General features: G+C 39.1%; 1 protein-coding gene across 1 annotated transcript in view; it reads right to left on the reverse strand.

Moving 5' to 3' along the window:
* Window positions 1-17047, reverse strand: part of LOC117394545 (obscurin-like) — a 116637-nt gene that overhangs the window by 47555 nt on the left and 52035 nt on the right. The window contains exons 44-54 of the mRNA XM_059020977.1: window positions 16551-16826; window positions 15626-15898; window positions 14086-14376; window positions 9585-9854; window positions 7872-9191; window positions 5533-5814; window positions 4962-5043; window positions 1801-1922; window positions 1289-1486; window positions 829-882; window positions 145-243 (exon numbers count right to left, since the gene is read on the reverse strand). Of these exons, the coding sequence (XP_058876960.1) occupies window positions 145-243; window positions 829-882; window positions 1289-1486; window positions 1801-1922; window positions 4962-5043; window positions 5533-5814; window positions 7872-9191; window positions 9585-9854; window positions 14086-14376; window positions 15626-15898; window positions 16551-16826 (3267 nt within the window). The remainder of the gene's footprint in view (window positions 1-144; window positions 244-828; window positions 883-1288; window positions 1487-1800; window positions 1923-4961; window positions 5044-5532; window positions 5815-7871; window positions 9192-9584; window positions 9855-14085; window positions 14377-15625; window positions 15899-16550; window positions 16827-17047) is intronic.

Consider the following 17047-nt stretch of genomic DNA (forward strand, 5'->3'; position numbering starts at 1 on the left):
ATATAGACAATTCAAATCTGAAAACATAAAACATCCATTACAAAATAAAAATGAACAAAATCATATCAAACACTATGATGAATAGGGCTCCAAATGTGTAAAGAACAGAAACGTGAACATTCCCAGCTCTCCCTAGAACCTTACCTTCTACTTTCACAGACAGGGTGATACTGGAGCCTTTCTCCACCCTCCTGTTTGAGAATCTCTCCAGAAAGCGTGGAGGAACCAGCATCTGCTTAGCACCTACACAGCATAGAATTAAACAGCATGCTGTAGGAAACAGCTTTGTGCCAAGTGAAAAAGAAAGTGCTAATCTACACTATATACATATACACAATACACATACAAAAGACTCTTGCTAATCCAAACCTTGGTAGTCCGAAGTGACCTATAATCCGAACCATGCTATATATTACCATAAAGAAATGCATGCTGATAGCAGCTGTAGATACCAAACTTCAATATCATAATGCATAATGCAGCAGTTTCTGTATTTTTGCATTCAGGGTTATTAGGGTTATTACTGATTTTTAGTACAGTATACATTACGATCAGTACTGTGTATGAAATTATGAAGCAACATAAATGACTAAGTCATTAAAGAAAAAAAATGCTAGTACTAATAATAATAATAATAGTTGCTTTAAAGCATTCAAAGTGCACATAAGAATATAAGAAAAAATGCGAGGAGGCCATTCCAGTAGTTGATTGATCTCAGAACTTTTTCAAGTTGGGTCTTAAAGGATCTAAGTGATTCTGTCTCAACAACATGACTAGGTAGCCCATTCCATTTCTCTTAATGATGACAATGACAATCGTTACATTTACCTTTTGCTTTCGCTGCTTCTGTTTTGCCTACTTCAGCACCCCGCTCTCCAGGACCTTTGAAGAAACAATTTTAGATAAAGCAGATTAATATTATCCATGTACATTATCACTGGTCAGGAAACTGTAACATATTGTAAATCCAATTGCATTTAATCGGGGAGAAGGTATATCCTTGTATAATGTTTTAGTAACCTGTGCTGTTTCGAGCCAGACTTGCCAAAAATCCCCTTAGTAAGTTTAATCAAAATTGGATAAGGGGTTCTCTTTATTTATGTAAAAATGTAAGTGTAGCTTCGGAGAGACAGACAGACATTCAATTAATCAATAATTTGTGGAAAACTTTACATGTTTCATAACATTTAAATAAGCAGTTTGTTAAACTTAAGTGTGACATACTTTGAAAGCAACAGATTATCTTAAGTTCAGAAAGACATAATGCCACTTTATCCCTTGTACGTACTCTTCACAACCAGCCTGGCGGTGGAGTATGCTGATCCAGCTGAGTTGCTGATGTAGCTGGAATACTCTCCAGCATCCTCCATGGAGACTTCCAGGATCTCCAGGGAGTGCAGCCCCTTCTCCTCAGACATGAGCACCCTGTCAGAGGGCCGTAAGGGCTGCCCATCTTTGAACCAGTACACCCGGGGTGAAGGGTAACCTGCAGAGCAGAAGAGACTGGGTTACGAAAGGGGACAATGGAATCTTTAATCAAGTCTTTTTCACTGCTCTCTGAAGCTCTCTTGCGTCGTGGAAACTTTCTGTGGGAACAGGTACACTTACATGTCAATTAATTGTAGTAGCTGGCGTTTCAGTATGCATGGAGATTTGGATCAGGTCTTTTACAAAATGAAAAAAGTAAAACAGAAATTTTGAAAAGATAATCCCTTTTTGTTTCCAGATTATGTTTTCATTTTCTTATCTTGCCAGATGAAACACTGCTTGTCTGTCTTGTTGAACCTTGTTGTTGTTTACCTTTCACTTGGACGTGCAATTTAGCGATGGGGGCTCCGGGGCTCACAAGAACATCATGAAGCTCTTCCAAAACCTGGGGAAGCTGCTCCTCTTCAGCCATAGACTCCACTCCCTCCTGCTCTCTGGCCACCGATACAAAGAAAAAGCTGTACGCTATATATATATATATATATATATATATATATATATATATATATATATATATATATATATATATATACAAAAAAGTAATCTTGTCATTTTTTTTTTTACTGACAAGATTACATTTTAAAGGTGTCCATGTCTTTTTCTGGAAGCTGGTTATTCGCTGGTTTCTCCCACTGATCACAAATACTACATTGTGAGGTTTATGTCAGGAAGTGTTTTTCTTCTTGTATTTACATTTTATGCTCTTTTAAAAACCGTTGTTTAAATACCTCTGTCATTGGTGTGAAGCTCTTTTTTCCGAATTGTTCATATTTTGGTTTTGAATGTAACCTATTATTGCCCCCTTACAGTGCTTGTTTTAATTAGTGACAAATGTGGCAGCTGTTGACATAAAGTTTCCCTATATATATATATATATATATATATATATACACAGACGTGCTCAAATTTGTTGGTACCCTTACAGCTCATTGAAATAATGCTTCATTCTTCCTGAAAAGTGATGAAATTAAAAGCTATTTTATCATGTATACTTGCATGCCTTTGGTATGTCATAGAATAAAGCAAAGAAGCTGTGAAAAGAGATGAATTATTGCTTATTCTACAAAGATATTCTAAAATGGCCTGGACACATTTGTTGGTACCCCTTAGAAAAGATAATAAATAATTGGATTATAGTGATATTTCAAACTAATTAGTTTCTTTAATTAGTATCACACATGTCTCCAATCTTGTAATCAGTCATTCAGCCTATTTAAATGGAGAAAAGTAGTCACTGTGCTGTTTGGTATCATTGTGTGCACCACACTGAACATGGACCAGAGAAAGCAAAGGAGAGAGTTGTCTGAGGAGATCAGAAAGAAAATAATAGACAAGCATGGTAAAGGTAAAGGCTACAAGACCATCTCCAAGCAGCTTGATGTTCCTGTGACAACAGCAAATATTTTTAAGAAGTTTAAGGTCCATGGAACTGTAGCCAACCTCCCTGGGCGCGGCCACAAGAGGAAAATCGACCCCAGATTGAACAGAAGGATAGTGCGAATGGTAGAAAAAGAACCAAGGATAACTGCCAAAGAGATACAAGCTGAACTCCAAGGTGAAGGTACGTCAGTTTCTGATCGCACCATCCGTCACTTTTTGAGCGAAAGTGGGCTCCATGGAAGAAGACCCAGGAGGACTCCACTTTTGACAGAAAAACATAAAAAAGCCAGACTGGAATTTGCTAAAATGCATATTGACAAGCCACAATCCTTCTGGGAGAATGTCCTTTGGACAGATGAGTCAAAACTGGAGCTTTTTGGCAAGTCACATCAGCTCTATTTTCACAGATGAAAAAATGAAGCTTTCAAAGAAAAGAACACCATACCTACAGTGAAACATGGAGAAGGCTCGGTTATGTTTTGGGGCTGCTTTGCTGCGCCTGGCACAGGGTGCCTTGAATCTGTGCAGGGCACAATGAAATCTCAAGACTATCAAGGCATTCTGGAGCGAAACGTACTGCCCAGTGTCAGAAAGCTCTGTCTCAGTCGCAGGTCATGGGTCCTCCAACAGGATAATGATCCAAAACACACAGCTAAAAGCACCCAAGAATGGATAAGAACAAAACATTGGACTATTCTGAAGTGGCCTTCTATGAGTCCTGATCTGAATCCTATCGAACATCTATGGAAAGAGCTGAAACTTGCAGTCTGGAGAAGGCACCCATCAAACCTGAGACAGCTGGAGCAGTTTGCTCAGGAAGAGTGGGCCAAACTACCTGTTAACAGGTGCAGAAGTCTCATTGAGAGCTACAGAAAACGTTTGATTGCAGTGATTGCCTCTAAAGGTTGTGCAACAGAATATTAGGTTAGGGGTCCCATCATTTTTGTCCATGCCATTTTCATTTGTTTTATTATTTACAATATTATGTTGAATAAAAAATCAAAAGCAAAGTCTGATTTCTATTAAATATGGAATAAACAATGGTGGATGCCAATTACTTTTGTCAGTTTCAAGTTATTTCAGAGAAAATTGTGCATTCTTCGTTTTTTGTGGAGGGGTACCAACATATTTGAGCACGTCTGTATATATATATATATATATATATATATATATATATATATATATATATATATATATATATATATATATATATATGTATGTATGTATGTATATATGTATATATATATATATATATATATATATATCAAATGTGCGAAATCAACAGAAGAGCAAAAATGGGCTGGAGTGCCTTTGGACGATTAAGCATGATTATGAAAGGGAAACTACTCTTATGCCTCAAGACGAAAGTCTTCGACCAATGCATGCTGCCAGTGCTAAGTTACAGATGCGAAACCTGGTCCCTCAAAGTAAAAATGACCCAAAAATTACAAACAACTCAATGGAGTATGGCAAGATGCATGCTGTGAATAACAAGAAGAGACAGGAAAAGGAAGGAATGGATAAGAGCGCAAACAAAAGTATACAATGTTATTATAAGAGCAAAAAAACTGAAAAGGCAGTGGGCCGGACATGTAGCAAGAAGAACAGACTATCAGTGGACCAAGGAGATACTAGACTAGATCTCAAGAGATATAAAGCGACCAAGAAGAAGACCTCCAGGAAGATGTCAAGATGAAATTAGGAAACATGCCAGAGCAACATGGATGAGGGATGCAGCAGACAGGCTTTTGTGAAAGAATCTTGGGGAGGCCTTCATCCAGCAGTGGATTGAAAAAGAAGGAGGAGGAGGAGGATGATGATGATGATGATGATGATGATGATGATAACGATGACATTATATATATATATATATATATATATATATATATATATATATATATATATATATATATATTGTTCCATTTCAAGGAGTGTATATCGGGCTTATGTCTTCGTCTGTGATTACGTCACCTACCAGCCCTGCTGCTGCCTTCCTCCGTGCACGCTACAATATATATATGTACACTACACTATATATATATATTTAATGAACATTGGGGTAACCATTGTAGTTATGAATGTGTGATGCTAACCTTGAGAGATAACCTTTTGCACTGACATAGGAGGAAGTCTCAGTTGCGTCGGCTGCTGTGTCATAGTCAGAGCTGCAGGAAACTACAGATAAAACAAAAAATGAGGGATTCACAGAAACTGAATGCATTAAAGACTTGTAAAATTGCACTTTTGTTAGAAACTGCAGGGAATACCTACAATGAATTTAACAACTTTCAAAATGTTTTAATAACAAGCTTATTGTCTAAAATATAACTTTAAGAGTAATTCCCAGTTGCAATATGGTGCAATGTTGATTGTACATTTAAATATTTCAGGTACTTTCTACAAAACACACAAATATAATTATAACATTTTTTATAAAAAAAAAAATTAAAAAAATTTAAAAATCTACATTTACTCACAGATGAAGAAAAAACATTTTATTTGTAACACGTTGTTGCCTAAACTTATCCAAAAATAATAATTCAGAAATTGGAAAGAAATATGAGTGCTGCTGAAACCTGACCCTCTGTGTTGAGCAGCAGTAGCTAGAGGAGTACTATGGATCGCTTATGGTGGCCTGTAGATCCCAGGCTCTAGGATACCCACCATCGACTCTGAGCTCAGCTTTGGTGGATGCGATGCCACTGAAGTTCTCAGCCACGCAGCGGTACACCCCCATGTCAGTGGGGTAGATGGCGGTGATGATGAGCTGGTGGCAGCCCTCCTGGTCCTCATTGATCATGTAGTGGTCGTTCTCTTCAATCAGCTTGCCATCTTTGAACCAGCGGGTGGAGGGGGGAGGCTTCCCGCTGACCACGCAGTCAAAGCTGACCGGATAACCGTCCTGGACATCCTGGCTTTGCAGCTCGGTTAGGAAGACGGGGGGAGCTTTTGTGACATTTTGGTTGAGATGGGATGGGATGGGATGGAAAAGGAAGAAGTTTAGCCACTCACAACATAAAACCACAAGAAAAAATAGACATAATTGAAGATAATGAACTATGGATAAGGGCGTCTGCTAAGAAATAAATAATAATAATAATAATAATAATAATAATAATAATAATAATAATAATAATAATAATAATAATGTCACTGGCTGAACAACACAAACAATTCAACACAATAGGTTGTGGGTGAGGGTAAAAAAGGCATTCCCAATGTTGCATGAGATGCAAGGCTAAGAAAAAAAGGCACATAAAATGACTCGAGCTAGCACCAATCTCCTTTACTCACATTCTCAACTCCTCATTTACTTACCTTCTAGAAAAATGACTGATTTCTCCTTGGTCAGTTGCACTACAGCACCATTTTTGTTTCAATTCATATATATGTTAGGTCCCCAACCCGAAATACGCCCCCATCTAGATTGGGTTGACCCCATCGGGTTGGGGTTAATTCCAATTTTTAGAACCCCCAAATCTTTTCGTGTTCGGGGTGTGGTTGTCCTGTGAATGACCCCATTGTGAAGCAGAAATTTCACTTGACCCGAACCCGATCTGAAGAAGATCATCCGAAGACACAACCTAACTTAAGAAGTAAGCAGCAACGTCCCAGTGCATGTTGGTCTTCCAATTTAAGCTACAGTACCACATTTGCTGTGCAGTACACAACAGAGTGCCATCATTTTTGCTGTATTCCGAATAAAATAACACATCAAATAGCAACCTAAATATTCTACAATTAATTCTAACAAATAATAACATTAATAAAATAATCTGAATAGTGCAACTGGTTCAGAATGCTGCTGCAAGAATACTGACAAGTACAAAACAAACTATATTACATATACTGTCTTGGAAACTTTGCATTGGATACCTTTCAAATATCTGACTATTTTTAAGATTCTTCTGTTAACCTACAGGGCTGTTCCGGGAACTGGCCTTAAATATTTACTGGACTTGCTGCATCCCTACATCCCTAGGCGTCAGCTGCACTCTTCAAGCTCAGAGCTGCTGGCTGCTCCCTTGACCAGGTGTGTCACTCTGGGAGGTCGGAGTTTCTCCACTAGTGCTCCTAAACTTTGGAACTCGTTGATACTAGTTGTGAGAGGCTCTCATTCTCTTGAGAAATGTAAAGCATTACTAAAAACACATTTGTTTTTCCTAGCTTGTTTGTTTTTCCATAAGGATATATATACGATTAAATGTAAATCATTTTGTAATGGCTGTAATCATGTTTTTATTTTAGTTATAACATTGTACTTTGTATTATTATTTTTTATTTATTTATTTATTTTTCCTGTAAAGCGCTTTGGGGTGGCATTGCCATGCTTGACTGATTGATTGTAAACTGGCCAAAACAATAGAAAATACATTCCAACAATAGGCCAGTTTGGGTTCTAAAAATGTAAATTAACCCCAAACCGATGTATTTCAGGTTGGGGTCCTAACATATATACAAATTAAAACTTAGGGAAGGTTATATAACTAAAGGAACATAGAAAAGGTAAGATACAATCTTGTCATTATTCTACTGATCATTGTCTCTTGTTCTGAAAAATATTTTCTTATCCCTTTCTAAAATGTTTTTTTATGATGCATTGTTAGTCTTTCCTTATGCCCACTCAGCAGTTGTTAGGGAAGGCAGGAAGGCAGATAGCAAAGAGCTGTCATACTGTTTTCCACTGGTACACCACAGAAGTCACATAATCCTGTGATTCATAGGAGACACAAAGATTGTATTGGATTTCCAGTAGCTGATTATATATTCCAAACAGCCTTAGAATCTAGTTGGGTGGCTTGCTTTAACAATTGATTATCTCAAGTTCATGAAAGTCAATCATAAGCAAGTTATCAGTACATTCACTGGCCCTAACTATAACTGGCCCTAACTGGCTAACAGCTCCCCAATATATCTAAGATATAAACTTTCCTAAACCATGACCGACAAGAAGCCTTAAGCATTTTACAGACTTGTAATGAACTCAACAAAAGCAAACTAACCAGAACCAGCAGGCGGATAAGAAGGCTGCACTTTCTCCTGTGTGGGGGTCAGTTCCCCTTGATTGGCCAATGGGGGCGGCATCTTCATAATACAAAGCTCCACTTTGGGCAGGCCTTCCTCCAGGATTTCAGTTTCTATGGGGACACCCAGGGCAGTAAACATCTCCTGGAAGCGTCTGCAGGCGGCCTGAGCCTCAGGAAGGGTGTCAAACTTGATATATATGTACTTGTCATCTTCCCGGTAGGTGTGCTTGTCCGCAGACTCTAGTTCTTCTTCATCGGCACTAACAAATGTTTCTTCCTCCACATCTGGCATATTCTTGGAAAGTCTGGTCCTTAAGAGCCGCCTCAGCCTTTTTCCAGCTTTCCTTATGCCGTCATCTATCTCGCTTCCTGAGGAGCTCTCAGGCTCACTGTCTGCACTGTACCCGTATTGAAGCTGCTTAGGTCCCCTGCTGGGCACGTCCAGGTGGCTACCCACTGTCACCTTGGCACTGTGGACTCCTCTACCAAGCTTGTTGGACAACTCACAAGTGTATACCCCAGTATCTTTAGGGGTCAGGGCTGTAATAATCAAAGAGCATGTCCCATCGTTGTAGATGTCAATGTGGTGGTGGCGTCCATCAGTCAGTTTCTCCCCATCTTTCAACCAACAGACCTGAATGTCTGACTTGCTGAGCGACACACATTCTAGATGAATGGTCCCGTTGGGCTCACAGGTCTGGTCCTTGAAGACCTCTCCAAAAACAGGGGCTCCATGTTGCTTAAGTTCCTTTCTGGCTTTGAAGCCCTTGAAGGCAGCCTGAATCTTGATAGCTGCCTCAGTCATTTCAGATTCCTCCTCTTTACTCATTTCGATTGGCGGTTGTTCAGCAACGGCAGCTTGTTGGGGAGTAGGACCTTCAGGTTCTGCACCAGAGGGTTCCCAGAGTTTCCAAAATTGTTTGGTGGCAACAGTCTGGGCTTGACCATCTTCTAAGGTTACTGTAGACTGGCTGGCTTTCTTGAGGTAAGAGACTAAGGAAGGTGTACCTGCCTTTGAGTCATCATCTGAGCTTGTGAAGAACTGTTCTATGTCGCTTGGTCTGGAAGGCTCTTCTGATTTCCCCTTCTGCTTGGAGACCTTGTCGTCTCCTTCAGGCACCTCTGAGATGGAATCCAAAGTGGGCTCTCGGCTCATTCTGCGTTTATTGGCCAGGGTCTCCCATAGTAGATGAAGGTCCCCCTCTTGGGCAGTTTCAGGAGGCAAGCTGGGTTGGGTTAACAATCCTTCTACATCAGTGGTGACTGACATCTCCATTCCTTCTTGGTTTACCTTGGCTGCATGGTGATTAAAGCAGAAAATGCATTAGGTAAACACTTCAGCTTTTATTTTACAAGTTTTGGAGGCAAGTACATTTAACCCCTGGACCTCCAACCATTCTTGATCAAGCTGTCAGACCCAAATCATGAAACAACTGCAAAATATCCTTCATCTACTTCAATATTTTGCAGATTAGTAATAATAATAATAATAATAATAATAATAATAATAATAATAATAATAATAATAATAATAATAATAATGCTGTTAAAGTGTGCAGATACAGATGGTTTCTGATGCATAAAAACACATGGAGATACAGGATTAAACACTAAGAAAAAAATATGTCACTTAAAATGACTTTCTTTATTCATAATATTTCAAAGATGAGAAAAAGAACCATATCCTACCTCCAAGGTCCAGGCCCACAGAGGTTTCTGCCCCAGATGAGGTGACACAGGTGTAAACTGCCTCGTCAGCAGCCCTGAAGTCCTGGATGATCAGAACTTGTCTCTTGCCATCTGAGACCACCTGGTACTTCTTCCCAGGCTGGATGCTTGTGTTGTCCTTCAGCCAAGTAACAACGCTGTTATCAACCGACAGTTCACACTCCAAGCACGTGGGCTCTCCCACCTTCACGGCAGGGCTGCACAAAGACTTTGTCACGACAACCTGGGCTTCTGAAAAAGAAAATGGATCACACAGAGAAGTTAGCTAGGGGAGACGTCAACTGCAGGAGCTAAAGCAGACATGCTGGTCTAGGCAGATTGCTGTTGCACCTAGAACCTTTTTTGTTTGTTTTGTTTGTGTGCTTATCCTTTCCCTCAAGTATTAAAAACTTTTTGCACAACGAGAACAACTTTTTTTAAAAGTTAGTTGGAACACAGGGAAATTAGCTACAGCCACCATTTTCCCCAATAAGTTCTCTTACTATCAAACACCAGTAGCTTTGTCTGTGTTGTCAAACGTTACCATGTAGCAAAGGTATCTGGTAATGGTTCTTGAGAAAAAAGATAAGTCATACTTTTAAATAAGACACAAAGGGGGGGGGGGATTTTCAAACATCAGCGTTATTGTATTGAACTCGCAGTATAGTAACGACAGCTTTAGTAGTAAGTGATTTTCAAATGGAAAAAAATCAATCCACTAATGCTTTGAAATTGAGTCGATGACATCATTAATGAACAAATTTCTCGTTACAAAGCTTAATTGTCGCAGGTTATGTACAGCACTTCCTGTCTCAACGACTAAATAAGGGGAACTCATTAATCAAAATGCATGTAACGAGATCAAGAAAAATGGATGGAAGCTATGTTATGGAAACTATTAGCGTACAGGGAGACGGCTCTCCCACCAGCGAGCAGCAGCCAAATGGAAATAAAAAATAACGGGAATATCTATTTTGTGTATAATTTGTAAATTTCATTTAAAATTGTGCATTTTGTCATCCAGAATGTACATTTATTTAGAACACTTTAAGGGGGCTCCCGAGTGGAGCATCTAGTAAAGGCGCTCCGCGTGGAGTGCAGGATGCGCCCTATAGCCTGGAGATTGCAGGTTCGAATCCAGTTTATGGCATTGACAACCGTGACCGGGGATCCCTAGGAGGCAGCGCACAATTGGCCGAGCGCCGCCCGGGTAGGGAGGGATTAGGTCGGCAGGGCAGTCCACGGTTCACCGCACATTAGCGACCACTGTAGCTGATAGGGCGCCTGCAGGTCTGCAGTGGAGCCATTTAGATCTGTGTTGTCCTCCGGCACTATAGGTCTGGTGGCTTTGCTGTGGATCCACAGTGTGAAAAATGACGGATTGGCAGGAACAGAGGACGCGTGTTTCAGCCTCCGTTTCCCGAGTCGCCGGGGGGTTGCAGCAGTGAACCAGAAATAAAGTTAAATAATTGGGCATTCCAAACCGGAGAAAACCGGGGTTAAAACCACTGCCAACAACTCAATTAAAAAAAATAAATAAATAAAATAAAATACTGTTTTATGATTATCTGGCGTGTGGGTAAAAATTGGACGGCACAGATTTTAATTAATTAATTAATTAATTAATTAATCCCCACTAGTCATTTACCCTTATTCAGAGGGATATTTGGCCAGAGCTTATTATATAAATACCTTTTTTTTTTTTTTTTTGACAGGGCAGGGGGTAAGCCATCTATGTAGGCTTGGTTGGAATTTATTTTCTTATGCTGACACCTACTTTTGTATGTATTTTAGTATGTACAATTGTAGGTTATAAATAAATATGTTTGAAGTGCCATTTGCATTTGTAGTTCTTAGTTATTATAAACGTACATTATGTATGCAACATTTCATTATACATTTATTAAGCTTTTAAAATTACGATAGAACTCCCTAACAAGGACACATTGCAAATCTGCAATCACCTGTAATGAAACTTGTAATAGTATGCAGTTTTTGATACCAAGATTTCATTATTTACTCTTAGGTTTTTATTTGTATTATTGAGGTCAGTTGTCATATAATGTACATATCCAGAGTTCAGGTAGACTACAGTTGCACTGATCATTTCTTGGTAGTAACATTACATTGGATGCAAATAACTGTATATCATTTTAGCAATACAACAAACGTTCCGTTAGGTTACAAATGGTTAAAACAAGATAATAAATCTCATTCATAACAACAAGTATAGAAAAGGCTAACATATTTTCATAACTACAAATATTGAATTATCTAGGTAGTCTTACAATACTGATCTACTTGCATGCCATCTGGTGTATTGAGTCTCTGAAATCATTAAACACAGCAGATTGTATCAAAATGTGTCCTGACAAGAGCCAAGGAAATTTGCACATACGTTCCAGATGTTATAGGATGCATCACAAATTACCTGAACGTTTAATGAATGTTGGAACCCTTCCTGTTCACATATGCATGGTGCTGCGGTGATTACAGTACAATGTGTGTGCAATCGACGGCACCCATTACTCTGGGAAATCCAGCAATGTCATAAAACTCCCTTTTAATATTTTGTTGCTGCTCCTGATTCAGTGGGATACTGATATACTCGTTAACCCTCTTTATCATGTCAGCGGAGACTCTTTTGAAATGACCCAGAGACATAGAAAGACAATGCTGCCAAGCCAACCCCTTCATATGCGGGGGTACGGCACGGCCCCTTTTCGTGTCTGACAGAGGTCGACAAAATGTCCTTTACAAACGCAATCGAGTTTTTAGATCATCATCTGGTAAATCTAAGCAATTAACCCTGGTCCTATACACCCTCTCTCTCTGTATCGTTGGCGTCTCAAGCTCTAAATTTAAATTTGTTGCTACTGTTGCTGTAACTGCTGCCACTCCCAGCAAATTCATACTGTAGTTTGTTTATTGCATGTATATATTTTTTAACACCAAAGAACTTAAATACTGTTTCAAGGTGAGTTATATACATTTTCATTAATTAAAACCCACCTTTTCCAAGTGCAAATTAACTCCTGATAAATTATGACAATTAACACGGATTTCCTTTCAAATTCGCACACAAACAAAATAAATAGTCACAAGAAGCACTGCTTGTTAAGATATTAACATTATTTTGTAAATCAACATCATTTCGTAAATCACATTAGCACGATTATTTAATAACGAAATAGGCATAATAACCATGTGAAAATGCCAAAATCAATGCTACATACTAATTTGTTCATTAAAACTGGAATTATCATTTACAAACTTTTGAAAATCCCTCCCAATATAGCTAGGTCCAAGACTATCAGGAATATATTGGGTTTGGTCAATATAGGTAAAGGACCAACTGGACCTCCGAGTTCAAAAGGTTCTGGACAGAAGGCGGCTAAATATCCTTACAGTATTTTTCATAAGCCAAAACTTACAAACATGCAAGTGCATTGTGCCCAAACATTTTAATACACACTTTGGGCTCTATGTATCATTGATTTTTATTTCGTATCTTGATTTTTCGGAGGTTTTTGTGACTTCGTAGACCAAATTTGTAGACGGAGGCTACGAGTTTGCAGTATTTACGAAACACGTAAGTAATATTAGTACATAGAGCCCTTACTCTGTAAATTAGTTAGGCTCAGTTTACACATAGCCTTCTAAAAGCTGCCTGTAGTAAAAACATAGCAAGGTGTAATAAAGCACAGTGAAAGCATGGTGAAGCATATTTAAGCATTGTAAAGACCAGCTAGGTATGGCAAAGCATATTATGGTAAATGCAGAGTATAACCATGTGAGAATCATGGTAAAACTGCAAAAATACTGTGATAAGCATTTATAAGGGTAATCACAGAAAATATATTAACATAAAAGTTTATAGCAGGTTGCACACAAACCTGTTTTCGAAGCTTGTTGCAAGCAGTCAGCTGGGGTACATGTGGATGTTGTGCTGACTGTTGGAGTAGAATTAAGCAAGGTTCTACTGCCAAGAAATCTGCACATTCAACATGTTTGTATCCTTTCTGACTGTTTACTAGGTTATACACTATAGTACAACCAGACGGTGTGCTGTATGTGGTTAGTTATAAAACTCACACAACTGGTTGCACAATGAAGATGCTTTGGTAAAGACCAAGCTTAAAAGTCTACTGGAACTGTTTTAATATTTTTTTTTTGGTGTATTACCTAAATACTTGAATGTCCCAAAAAACATCACAAAAATACATTTTTTTAGATGAAGGTAAATTAACAAAAAGTAAGAGATTACTATTCATTATAGAAACTGGTGCATTTGAGGAAAATAAGTTTTCATGTAAATCAACACATAATAGATGTTTTGCAACACAAACGTTGCTGGGAAAAAAATTCATTTGTATCAAAATCTTGTGCCAAAGTGAAAATGCAGTGATAAAAACAGGAACTGGGACACTGGGACATTCAGATGGCGTGTGTGTGCAGAATCAAGCAGTGTGGCGACTCTCACCTAGCTGTACAGTTTGAGGTAAATGGACAGGCTCCCCGATGCCGGCCCTGTTCACAGCTGACACTCTAAATCGGTACCCCGTGCCGGGGATGAGGTTGTCGATCACAAACTCTGTATTCCTAATGGGCTTGGTGTTGCATGGCAACCATAGGACACTGTCTGCCAATCGCATCTCCACGTTGTAGCCGAGAATGGCCCCGCCGCCATCACTAAGTGGTGTGAACCAGGACAGCGTCACCGACTGGCTGTTCTTACTCACCAGCTCCGGGTCTTCAGGGGGGTCAGGGAGAGCTATGGGTGGTATAGGGAGGAGGGCCAACATGGAGTGAAGAGCAGGACCAGATGGAGGAAACAACTACCTACATGCTGTGGGTTTCGCAGCGTCTGCCCACCAAGTAAATAAGACCGTATATTCACAACTCAGTTAGGCTTAAAGTGTTAGTTGGTAGGACTGTAAGTTTGAGGGTACATGGGTCACACTTTTAAAAAGTTTCTGTTCATGATGATTATTGTTAGGGTTAGAGTTAAGTATGGAAATCCATGGAATAAATCACAAAATTATGATTTCTTGAAAAGAAAGATCGTCCAAATGTACCAACACATATTCTAGAGTCACTGACCCATGTACAGCCCTACCAACAATGGCTTCTAGAGACATTTTCAAGTCAGTGTTATTCAATGCTTGTTCTGCAATATCCATTGATGCCACATTTTACAAGTACAAGGTACACTGTATAATTTCAATGACTACTGCTGGCTTTTTATAGTATTTAAATTAAATTACAGCAGCATTTGGTAACAATGTTGTATACTTTGAACTTCAAGACAATGATCACCAGTAATGACCAATAGTAACTACTTTACACATGTGCCATCAAAGTGTGTTCCATAAGACATATTCAGTTTTTATACTTAATTGATATTCAATTGATATGATTTATTCCTGCAACTTACCTGCAGTTATGTATAAATATGCAAATGATAACAAAATGTGACCATGTTTTAATATTAACCCCTAGCCAACTGATCTTCAATAGCAATGCAATGGTTTTTCCTAAGGCTCAATGGGTGCAAAAAGACAGCAATGGTGGTGTTAACCACTAACACTACTGTGACAGCAATTTCCTATTTTGACCAAAGGTATTGCAACGATATGAACCAATACATACCATAGGAACACTGTGTCATGACCACTGTGAAATGTGCTACATCCTATGTGGCCATTGTTGGCAATGCTGTGTTCTATTTGAATTTTCTGCTAAGGTTTTTTTCCACATAATATACTTTCAAACCTTTGTACCTGGCTATCACTGTGGATAGCAGAAATAGTGTTTCCTGTTTGTGAGACTGTTTTATTCTACATAAAAATGTGTGTATTACACCCCAGCATTATACAAGGGCTCAACTGCATACCAGTTTAATTAGTTTTATTTTTAATTGTGCTAAATCAAAGTGAACTGTTTTTAATTTGAACCCTCAGGTGATTGAACAGTAATACCTGTTCCCTTTCCATTCCACAAGCACTGAACAAATCTCTTACCGATCACTGTCAGTTTGGCAGAGGAGATGGCATCTCTGGCAGCAAACGTCACCTCCCCAGTGAGCTGTGGCCGGGCCACTTTAAGGACGAGCCTGTAAGAGTTCCCATCTACTTGAAATGCCCAGGTGTCGTCAGGGTGGATCTCGGAGTCGTTCACATACCAGCTCACCTCAGCCACAGGTACAAACTCACTCAGGACACAGCTGAACTCCACCTGGCCACCCACAGCAACTTCAGAATCCTCCAAGGGCCTCACCACATTCAGTTTCCATCCTTCAAAAGGTAAAAAGCAATGTACACTCTCACCTGGCTCCTGGAGGTGGCTTACTCACATCTGGTTCAGAATGTCAAATAAGCAGACCCTGCAGTCTCTCAGGTAGGGGGTTGCACCAAGAATGCAGTTACAGTGCAATTCTAGGAATGCAAACTGCAGTTACATTATTGAGTTAAAACAGGGTACTCCATTAATCTCCATTAATGGTGTTGAGTTAAAGTGTATAGTGGTACGAGATGACGTGATTTTACTGGCAAGGAGCAATGTTGATTTTGAATGTGGAGGACTACTCTTAGAACTGAAGCACAAGGTATGACTTGACAATAAACAGGCAGATAATAAATATCTGCCTGTTTATTGTCAAGTTGATGGAACCTTTTTAATTGGCATTGGTTATTATTTATGAAAATACATTATTTTAATACTTGGTTGTTAAAAACCACAGGATAATCTCAACAATTCAAATATACATATTCCCTCAGTGAAAAAACTGCTAACTGGAATACTTTTGCCTTTTCAGCTCAACAAAAACAGAACAATCTACAATTGTACCATGCATGATTGCTGTAACTTATGCCTCCAAAGGTGGAGTTGATTTGAGATTTATTGGTGTTCATGATTTAAATTATTATTTTGTTTTAAATATGTTACCTCTCACTGCCAGCAGTGCCGAAGAGACAACGTTTCCAGCCAAGAAGGTGACCCTGCCGCTGTCCTCTGGGTTGAGGTTTCTGAGGAGTAGGAGATGTCTACGGCCATTCTCAAAGACCACCATTTCTGCATTCTCAGACTCCTTCACAGGCTGATCGTCAATCAGCCACCTGTATGCGTGTAGCTCTGTCCTGGACAGGTAGCACTCAAAAAGGGCTTCGCCACCCTCCACGGTTTCCACGTTCTCTAGGCCCTGGATAATATCTATCGGCTTAGCTATAAACAGTAAAAACAAAACAAAACAAACAAAAAAATTCAAATGAACATGGAACACTTTTTGATGTCCCCACTACAGATGCCATGAGGTCTTTCTTAAAAAGGATAATTCAATCCTCATCCTCAACAGAACTTGTGCCAGCTGCACCTAATGACATTTGCACAGATGTTTTGTTGTACAACACAAAAAGTCTGACAAAGACTTAAAAACTCACTCTACT

The sequence above is a fragment of the Acipenser ruthenus genome, chromosome 3 (genome assembly GCF_902713425.1).
Source record: "Acipenser ruthenus chromosome 3, fAciRut3.2 maternal haplotype, whole genome shotgun sequence".
Classification (NCBI taxonomy): Eukaryota; Metazoa; Chordata; class Actinopteri; order Acipenseriformes; family Acipenseridae; genus Acipenser; species Acipenser ruthenus.